We start from the raw sequence: 10,415 nt of genomic DNA on the forward strand, positions 1-10,415 counted from the left end.
GTTTTATTCTGTACAACGCACTGCGTGACAGTCTGACGAGCAGCTGATATGGACAACCTATTGATCTCCCTTATGTGGATCGTCTACACACTCCTACGGCCACCACATCCTTTCCTTCACCAGTATGCAACAACTGAACACGGCTCATTTGCCTTGTTTAGCTACGTTTCGTAGCCTTTTCCGCAGAGAGCTTGGCCTGCATCTTCCTCCTCGCCTCGAGGATCATTTGATCCCTCCTCTTCTGCAGTAGCGATTGCCTCTCCTCGCGGTTGGTGCTCCACCCTTTCCCACCCTTCCTGATGGCCTCAGCCCCGCTGCTGGGGTCATCCGATTCGCTGTCGGCCGCGATGATCTTGTTTCGCAAATTATACCGCGTAATAAGATCCCGATGGCCCAGTCCCGGCGCAGGCTTTGCCCGTGAAGCGGCATTGTTACTGCCGTTACCGTCGCCAGGGGGCGGCGGGGGCTGGAAAGTTACGGGCGGCTGTCCACGACACCGAATTAGCTCTCACGCTCACGACCGCCACTCAACAACACACCGAGGGCAGTTCCACTCCCAATCTCTCTCCGCACACCCTTAACCCAATGCACGCCCCCCAAAACCCCAAACCCAACCCCCAAACCCACCCAACCAACAAGAAAGGGGAAAAGAACCAAGGCCCAAAAAACTCACCGTCTCCAACCTCCCCGCCAGAATCCGCTCCGTCGTCGCCGCCACACTCCCCCCCGACCGCTGCAGATCCCACAGCGCCGCCCGGCGGTCCACCTGCGGGAACATCTGCTGGATATGTTCGACGGCGGCCTCCCGGGCGCGCAGCTGCGCGCCCGGGTCGCGCGACGACGCTGTTGCTGCTGCACCTGTACCCGCGCCCGCACTGCCGCGCGCCCCGTTTGGCGGCCCGAGGGGGAAGTGAAGAAGAGGTAGCGTATTATGAGGACCGGAGACGACGAGGATGGCGACGAGAGAGGGGGAGGTTGATTTGTTGGTCGCCGGCGTCGGCCATGGCGGTTGTTGTTGTTGTTGTTGTTGTTGTTGTGGCGGTGGTGGTTGGTGGTGGTGGCTGTTGTGGTGTGTTGTGTGTTTCGTTCCCGCGGGTTTGGGTCGGCTGTTTGTGGGGTGGGGGATCCGCGATTCAGAGTGTGTGGGATTGAAGGGCGGATGTGTCACGTCGGGTGGATGGATATCTAATCGTGCGAGGTCCGTGGATGATGATAGAATCGTGAATTGGCTGACCCGCTACTTCGCAGGTGAGAAGGGGGAGAATTGGCCGTTGTTGATTATTGGGGGTCGTGAAGAGTTCGCGGCGGATGGGTGGAATTAGAAACCGGCACTCAAAATGTAAGGATACTGGAAGACGGGAGATGATTCCGCGACCGCAGAAAGAAGCTGAGCAGAGTTTTGGCGTTGGCGGTGATGATTCGAAGTTGGAATAGTGACACGACTTGTGTCGATGGCGTCGTTTGGGCTTTGGTGGAGGTCGCTCGAATCCACCTTGATAAGTCGCCAAGCATTTGGCCGTTACGCACTGAGTGGGCCAGTCGCGTGCCACGTTACACGGGCGGGCTCGGTAATATGTAATATGCAGATAGGTGCTTGTGGTGCCTCGTACGTATCTGTTTCACTCTCGCCACTCTACACACTTGCAGTTTGCCACAGCACATAAAAGCTACACAGTTGTCCCTGAAAGCCACCCCGGAGCCCGAGAAGGCCTCAATTCATATTGCGCCAATTCCTCCGTCATAGTCCCCGTCCGCACAAAGGGATAAGACTCGCCGCTTAGTTACTACACACCCCAAAACCCGCATCCCGCATTCTCTGCTCACGGGTCCTCCTGTGATACTCCACCCTCAGGGGAAAGCTTAAGCCGGTATGTTCTGCAGCCCAGCAGGGGCTGTAGTTTCGAGATCCCCGTAATGCAGCATCAGTTCGCGCTGCGAAATAGTCAGTAATGGACCTCATTGAATAGCTCCGAGGGTTTTTCATCACGTACCCTATCCTTGCGCCAGTTAACCGTGTCCCAGACGACATAGTAGCCGCGTTCGTGGGCCGGGCCCAGTGCCTGCGGCACCATGAGGTCATCCTTTGTTAACCACATCTGCATTTTCTTGTGCCACCTCCAGTTGCGGTTGTTGAGCTCCATCGCAGCCATCTGCTGCTTGATATCCCGCGGACAGCTGTAGAACATCAACATCAAAGTTTCTTCGTTGAAGCTCGAGATCTTGGCCTCGATCGGCTGGACGTTCTTGACTTGGTAGCAGTCAGGCAGCCGAAACTTTGGTACCGGTGACCGAGGCGCAACATCCTCAAACAGCGAGTAGACCTTTGTGGACAAGGTTCTAGGAAGAATTAGCAGCCAGATCCGAATCAAAATATGTGCTAACCGCTTACTCTGTCGAGCGCATATCCACACCTAGCGCTGCCGGGTCCATGCCGCATGTCAAGGCATTGTAATCGGGGAAGTTATTCATCAGCGTCCGAATGCCCTTCAGACCCCATTTATCGATGGGCGCCATTCCCTCTAACGGATCTTGCACCTGGATGGCAGGTGACCTCTCCTCCTCCTTGCCTTTGCCGGTTGGAGGGTCGTTGCCGATTGCGCCGAGAGGGTTTCTCCCACCCACCGAATCCACTGAGCCCTCACGGTACCCTGGTGGCTTTTGGTGGGGTTCATCCTCGACCGGACTGCGAGGATCTTGAGGTCGACCGATCGCCGTCGGCGAGCGGGTATCCCCGGTCCTCGAAGTCGCCGACAGCGCGCTCAACAAGCCGTTCCCTGTCCGAGTCGCATGCATGGACGTTCCAGCCGAGCCCTGGGCGCCAAACCCGAGGGTCGACATCAAGTTTGCTCCTCGGTCTTGCCCCCCCATCTCGCCATTCGCAGATCGGTTTAACGGCGGAAATTCCTCAGCCACGCCAGGTTGCCCTTGCGCTGGCTGGGAAGCGCTCCCTTGGTTGCCGAACCTAAATGAACCTTGGGCAGACGGTAAACGCGAAGCAAACAAGTCGTCTGGGTTCTGTTGCGACGAGACCGGAGTTCCGCCGCCCCGGTGAGCCCCTCCGCCGAGGTTTCGGGGTCCTTGTGCCGACCACATGGATGATTGATTCGCCGAGTTGAGTTGGGATGTATTGGACAAGGATGGGAATTCCCTGCATCGAGCCGTCGGTTAGCATTACTTCCCCTGTCAGGTGAGCGTCGCAAAATAGACTGGGGTTCGCAGGAGTGATAAAGACGGGGAATAGATCCGCAGTACCCCTTCACGATTAATGCGTAGGGAAGCCCTTCGGCCGGTTTCTGGGATTCTTGAGCGAGACTCGTCTCCTTCGATTTGATGGAGAGTTTGGGTTTGTGATGGTGAGATTGTGCCATTCCGATCGCCGGCTTCGACGAGCAGCTAAGAAAACTGAGGTGTGAAGGTGGGTAGACGCCCCGATCTAAGTTGGGGAAGGGGAAGAAATTCGGCGTCTTCTTTGTGCGATCGACTACCCCAAAACAAGAAGCGACGCGTAAACGGGTTGCTCAGAAATAGAAACAGAAGCCGAAGGGATCCACTGGGTCGAGATGAGCTGAGAGGCAGTTTGCGACGGAAGAGATGGTCGAAACATGAGAACAGCTAGACCGAGATATGGGACGAGGGTTCCGAAACTCGACACTTCACAAAACCCAACACGAAGAAGAAAAAGCCACTTACGATGGGTCCAATGGTGTTGCCGGTTGCTGGGATCCCGCCAAGCTCTGAGCAAAGCTGATATTTCCTCCTATTTGCCGTGCTGTCGCCGCTGCGGGCGCGTTTCCACTCCCCCCCATGGGCATGCCGCCGAAGCCCCATCCTGACGCGTTTCCTCCAGGCCCTATAAGCGCGTGTTAACCGTCGTCGGGATGTTGGGACGTCTTGAACGCCAAGAGCGTGACTGTACTGGGGGCCTCCTCACCTATCTTCCCATTCGGTAACCTGTTCGAGACGGCGCGACCTGATTGTTGCGGCGGTTGCTGTTGCGGTTGCTGCTGCTGCTGCTGCTGCTGACCCCCAAACCCCCCGGGCATGCCGCGGAGCGTTTGTGGTATGGGCCCTGGTATCCCAAAGCGCGTTAGCACGTTTGGTTCATGTCATCGCGTTTTTGATGTGATGCGAGCGGAGGGTTGGCGAGACAGAGGGACGCCCTGGGCTGTTTAGTATGTATTGCGCCACCCCAACCGTGCGGAAGGGTAAATTCCAGCTCAATAAGTGAATAACGAGCGGAGGCCAGTGCCCAGGAATTTATTTCCCTGTTGTATTTCCCACGGTAGAGCGCTCCGGAACCCTGAAGGATGTTGGAGACTATGACACAGTCGAAGGCTCGAGGGGCGCGCTACGACAGTCATGATCCCCCGCCTCCACACTCTCACTCCCAAGTTATTGGCCTTTTCCTATTTATAACCCATCTCAAGGCAGACTCGGGCCCGAACTTCTTGAGTCGCGGAGACCGGGGTAGGAAGTCAAGGTCGATACCGGGACGGGGCAACAGCGGGGCACACGAGGGCTCGGGATTTGGGATTCGCAGGAAGGACTGGGGCGTTGGCACCATACCTTGTCGGTTCATCATGGAAGCTGCGCGTGTGCGCTCGGCGGCTGTTGGGCTGGCGGGATCCCGTATGAAGCGAATGGCTTCACTCGTCTGGTTTCGTCGTTGGATGTTGATGGCAGTGGGACCTTGCCTTCCTTCCAAGACGGGGCTGTGGGGGCCACCAAAAACATTTAACCAAGGCCCGTGCCCGTTGTAATTACCCACCTTTACGACGGTAACTATTTCCATGGACGACCCTGCCTGCCTGCGTTCCATGTATGTAAGAAATCAGCAAACATCAATTCCAACATACACCAATCTCAAATCGGCTCGGGGACACTTATTTGTTCACTACGAGTCTAACACTAACTAAACTACTCTGGAAGTTTGCCCGAGGAATACCAAAATTTTAATAAATGGAAAACTTTGCAAAATGTTAAATATTCGGGTCGTTGAGCCCAGCTGGGTTGTTGCCCCAAACACCGTACTCGTAGCCCGGCGACCTGGTCGCCACCGCCACCCACATACCGCCTAGTGTAAGTCGCCCTCCCTGCATACGTATCTAATTACCGGGCTGGCCGGGCAAGCCAGATAGTTCGCATATTCTGATATAAACACAGATCACATTGACCGCCACGTCTAAAGCGACCCGGTGCCTGGTATGAAACTACATTCATCTTATAACAGCTTGGCACTGTCCAGAGCATTCTCCAAACTCTTCCGGAAATCGAAGCTATCCAGATGGCGCCCGATCAGCACCATCTTACCTGCTTGCCCATCCGAATCTTGTTGCTGCGAAGGGCTGTCGAAGATATCAAAGATCTCTCGCACTCCTTGGATGATCCTTTCTTTCCCCTCATCGCTAAAAAAGCGGCCTTTTAAACGGTGGATGTCGTATGCCGGACCATCTGTTAGTTTATGGCCTGGGGAGTACATTTTCCCACAAAACCGATCGCAGCCAGGCATCCAAAGATGACTGCTGCGTCTCAGTTTACCCTAGGCAGCGGAATCGATATGGTCGAAATTGTCTGTCAAGTCAGCGTTGATTTGGCAACTGAGCCACGGCCAATGGAGCTCTTACCTTGTCGAGGTGGACTATGGCCGAGCTCTGCACGGTCAAGCTCCTCAACCCTATCATATGCGTGTAGATCCAGGAGAAACCCTTCGAGTTTCGGCACCACACTCTGACTGGTGACGAAGATCTTGGCGAGCCCGTTGATGGACACAATCCTGTCCTTCACGGCCTGCAACTCCGGTTCGCTAACTAGGTCCGATTTGTTGATGACGATGACGTCTGCGTGGGAAATTTGCACGTGGGCGGTTGTCATGACCGGCCCATGTGCGTCATCGCTTTCCTCGTGGCCTTCGACTTTGCCGGCGGGGTCATCTAGGCTGCGCAGGATGTTCTTGGCGTCGACGAGGGTTACGATGCCGTCCAGGTAGATGGTGCTGCCGAGTCCGTCGTCCATCCAAAACAGCGGGGCAATGTTTCCAGGATCTGCGAGGCCCGTGGTTTCGAGAAGGATGTAGTCAAACTTGCCCTTCTTCTCCATCAACGATTCGATGGCGTTGACACCAGTATCCCTGCGGACTCATGTTAATACGGATGCCGAGCTTAGACCCAGGGTTCCAGCTCACTTGACAGAGCAGCATATGCATCCATTACCCACGTCCATCCACTCTTCGACCGACTCGCCATCCTTGTTGATGGTCAAGGACTTTTCAATATCCAGGGCTATCCGTCATGTCAACTCAATGCTAGCTTTGGCTGACATAAAGATGGCTTACAGTCACCAAACTCTGCATATCCCGGTCAGCGAGTCAAAATACATAGGCATGGGCATCATTCAACCTTACCGTTCATGATCACAGCGATCTTCTTCCCGTGCTCCGCAGTCAAGATGTAGTTTAGAAGTGTGGTTTTCCCCGCCCCCAAGTATCCTAAATTTCATATCAGACTTTGAACTCAACGAGAAAACATGGAACACTATCAACAAAACAAGAATGAAAGAAGGGCAACGATTACACACCAGTAATCAAGGTAATGGGTACTTTCACTGGCTTCTCCTCGGGTTCCAGCTCGGTGCCTGTGACGACCAGCTCCGGTGGTGCATCATCATCCAAGTCCATTTTGCCTGCAAGAAGTCACACTCTGCCGAACTCCGATAACTGTGGTGTCGTGGGATGATAACAAGATGCCTTGTCTTTTTGATGCTGGTAGTTACATGCAGGTAAGGAGGTTGAGATGGCGGGGCAACTTTGGCTTTTAAGTGCATCGGCTTAATTACAGAGCACATACAATACACGGCACGGAGTTGTTGTTACGGTATTACGTAAAGTATCAGCCAGGGGTTGCCAACCATCAGGCACATCATCCAGTGCAGGGGTAGCTGCAGCCTCAGCTTCAGCGCTGCTGCTAAACACTACCAAAATCTGAGAACTAAGCGCCCAGAAATCTCGACTGGGAACCAGCCTTCCGATACCTTGCCGAGTCACAACTTCACGACTTCGGATGATTTGGGACGACAACCCTCCAGGCTAGCAGTTAGGGACCTCGCCGAAGAAAACATAGGTACATACATTGGGACGAACAGCTCGGAAGGGTCAACTCCACCCGGTCAACGAGGAGATCGCGGGCTAGGTCACATTTGACAGCGGGGCGCGTCGACACTCAACGGCCAGAAGCCCAAGCAATACTGTCTCCTTGGGGCGTGTCATTATTCATTTTCATTCCAATTTCGAGACGTCATGTCGCTGCCGCCGAGTTCGCCTCGGCTACCCAGTCCGCCCCCTCCGGCCGAGATTCAACGAACACCGAAGTCGCCGCTGATGGGTCCCAATGCAGCGCGCCAGGCTGCCCAAATCGAACAGACGGCGATCGATACAAATGCCAAACGGCGCATCCACCCGGGTACGAAGTCGGCCGACATGGCTGCTGGCCCTCCACTCGTCCCGTTGCATGAGGTACATTAGGTCCCTTTCTACATCATCAGTAGTTGACCGGGCTGACCTGGGCGCTGGGCGCACGAACAGCTTGACTCGGCCTTCCAACTTCAGGAACACCTAGCAGCCTTGCATTATCACCATACCTCGAGCCACACGACGCCTATCAGCCGCGATACTGCAAAGCTGCTAGCAACCCCGCCGCCCGGCATCGACAAGACACTATGGTTGTACGAGCTCTGTCGCTTCCTGATCGCGCAGTGCAACACCCTGATTGTTGGCTTCCTGTTCGATACTCCGCCATGCAGCGCCGCCACTTGCCCCGAGATGCGGGCGGGTGAGTGGCAGTTCCTATGCGCCGTGCACGACGCCCCTAAGAGCTGCTGCGCCATCGATTATTGCTGTCACACCCTCGACTGGGCCACCAACATCGTGACGAACCCCAAGATCTTTCCGAGCCGTTTCGTCGTTGACGCCCACGACAAGAACACGGCCCTCAAGAACCTCGTTAATGTGTTTCGCCGCCTGCACCGCATCTTCGCGCACGCCTGGTTTCAGCACCGCGGCGTGTTCTGGTCCGTAGAGGGCCAAGGCGGTCTCTATGTCTTCTTCAAGACCGTGTGTGATGTTTACGACCTCCTACCGGCGGAGAACTACAAGTTGCCACCCGAAGCGGAAGGCTTAGACAGCAACTCGGGCGCGGCGGACCTCGGGGACCGAGGTGACAGGAGACAGCAGCAACAACAACCACAGCTGTTAGGCCCCATCTCAATCGCGAAACCTCCATCTCAGCGTGATGGCGAGGACGGGGATTACTCTTCCGTGAGCCGCACCAACACGAGGAGACACATTAAGAGCAGTCCCTCGACGGGAAGCGCCGTTACGACGGTGCCTGAGGCAGACGAGGACGACGGCTCCGACCTCTCCCACAGGCTACGCGGAATGCGCATCTCAGCGCCCCCATCGGTGGCCGAAGACGAAAGGGAGTCGGCTACCATCCCAGTGATAGTGGAGCACAAACCCTTAACCGCGGCCGAACACCCAATCCGACCGCCCAGTGTAATTCCGCCACCGGGGGCAGAAACAGGCGGAAGCCAAGTGAAACAAGAGCCAGCGCCGGACGTCGCCATGCAAGAGGCAGACACACCGGGGCCAGAACACGATTTTGCCACGGAGCCCGAAGCCCCAGCTCAAACCCTCCCCGACTCTACTACCTCCGAACCAAAACCGGAACACCAGCCCGAACCCGAATCCACAGCAGAGCCTCAGCTGGAAGAAGCCCAATCAGCGACGCCAGCCAAAGAACCCAGCACCACCACTGCCGCTGCTGAGGAGCCCGCGCCGGAAACCAAACCGGAACCCGAGGAGGAGGCAAGCGGAAAGCCCGAGTCGGATGCAGTGACTGCCGAAAAGCCAGACGCAGGGGATGCGCCCTCCTATCTCCCACTGACGGACGACAAGAAGGCGAAAAGCAAGGACGAGCAAACGACAGAGTCAGAATCCGCTGCCGGGCTTGACACCGAGTCACAAGCTACTGCCGCTGTTGATTCAGAGGAGGATGCCGAGACGGCTACGGTTGTCGGAGCGGATGAGGCTGGCGAGGGGGCACCGGCTGATGATGCCAGGAGCGAAGCAGACACCGTGGTAGGGGAGGATAAGAAGGGCGACGAGGAGAAGCCGGCGGAGGCGGAGCCGACCGAGGAGAAGAAACCTGCTGGAGAGAAGGGTGACCAGGATTAAATTTCCGTCGAGGCTCTCTGACGCCTGGCTAATACCCCAGGATTCTATTCTGCATACTGTGTTTGTAATAATATCAGTACTTTTGGAACGATACCAGATAGGCAGGCGTGTTGTCTGTTGAGTACCATCCTTGTCAGGTCGAGTGTTATCGAGATGATGGAGCAGTTGGAACGAACTGGGTATGAATGATTTAGATTCATTAAATTGTCTTTGTACAGTACTTAATACATTATAAGAACGCTCAATGCTCGTATTCCCACTTCCGACTCACTCAGATAGATGCAACCGCCCCCCTTTTGTCCACCGTCACGACTGGGTATATCCCCAAGTTCAATGATCCTCCACCAATACACACCTCATGGTACAATCACCATACCGTCCCGTCCGTCCGGTCTTTGCGCCCCTTCGCCCTGCGATCTCGCCCACACCACTTGATGCCCCCAGGCGATCACGATTCACCCGAGTATAGCCGTTGCCCGCCCTTAATTATGCATGCGTTTTGTGTATATCCATCCGTCCCTCTCTGCTTTCTCTATTTTGCAGGTCTCGCATTGCCCGCATATTAGTAGCAATGCGTCTGTCTTTCTTTCTGTGTGTGCCAACTCGGAAAAGTATCAACGACAAAACGGTGAAGACGAAAAATGATTAAGGTTGTAGGCAGAAAGAAGGAAGTGCTATGAATGAGGGTGCCCAAACTAAGAGACAAAAATGTGATGATGTTGAAGTATTGGACAATGAAGAAGGGGACTGAGACCAAAGGTGTGTAGAAAAACAACAAAAATAAACAAATGGGTAAATACACGAAGAGAAAGTGAAACTAGCCCAAGATTGAAGGATTGTCGTGCCGGGCGAGAGAAAGGTGGCGATGAGGGCTGGAGGCGGAATATGCCGAGGTCGAGGTTGAAATCGTGGTCGTGGGATGTGAAGCTGGGCCATGGGTCGATCAGCCAAGCCCGGAAAACAGCCGCATTGCGAATACGAAGCGGAGGAAGCAGGGGAGATGCAGGCCTGGCGGCTTTCCTCGCCGATTTCCCCGGTCCTCAGGGGGTAGCGTGGGTGTGGCCGTAGTGTCGTCCCAAGTGGGCGAGTTGGGATGACGGCACCCGGTTTTCCGAGAAGAATTGGCGCTGTGTGGGAACCAGTTCATCCGATAACAACTAGGGTGTTTTTTGGCCGGGCGTTGCGCCGG

General features: G+C 55.3%; 2 protein-coding genes across 2 annotated transcripts; one reads left to right on the plus strand and one right to left on the minus strand.

The window, feature by feature from the left end:
* Nucleotides 1–157: 157 nt before the first annotated feature.
* Nucleotides 158–6,673, minus strand: CHGG_04695 (uncharacterized protein; the record flags this gene model as incomplete). The annotated part of the gene is made up of 14 exons (XM_001223908.1): nt 158–484; nt 674–1,061; nt 1,551–1,633; nt 1,992–2,337; nt 2,390–3,148; nt 3,691–3,850; nt 3,932–4,069; nt 4,567–4,808; nt 5,072–5,093; nt 5,311–5,451; nt 5,625–6,127; nt 6,182–6,278; nt 6,332–6,343; nt 6,574–6,673. 14 exons carry the CDS (start codon nt 6,671–6,673, stop codon nt 158–160), a joined length of 3,318 nt encoding a protein of 1,105 aa, XP_001223909.1.
* Nucleotides 6,674–7,291: 618 nt separating this feature from the next.
* CHGG_04696 (uncharacterized protein) lies at nt 7,292–9,226 on the plus strand (the record flags this gene model as incomplete). Its single annotated transcript, XM_001223909.1, has 2 exons — nt 7,292–7,507; nt 7,601–9,226. The coding sequence occupies 2 exons, from the start codon at nt 7,292–7,294 to the stop codon at nt 9,224–9,226; spliced, it is 1,842 nt and encodes a 613-aa protein (XP_001223910.1).
* Nucleotides 9,227–10,415: the final 1,189 nt, after the last annotated feature.

The sequence above is a fragment of the Chaetomium globosum genome, genomic scaffold, assembly GCF_000143365.1.
Source record: "Chaetomium globosum CBS 148.51 scaffold_4 genomic scaffold, whole genome shotgun sequence".
Classification (NCBI taxonomy): Eukaryota; Fungi; Ascomycota; class Sordariomycetes; order Sordariales; family Chaetomiaceae; genus Chaetomium; species Chaetomium globosum.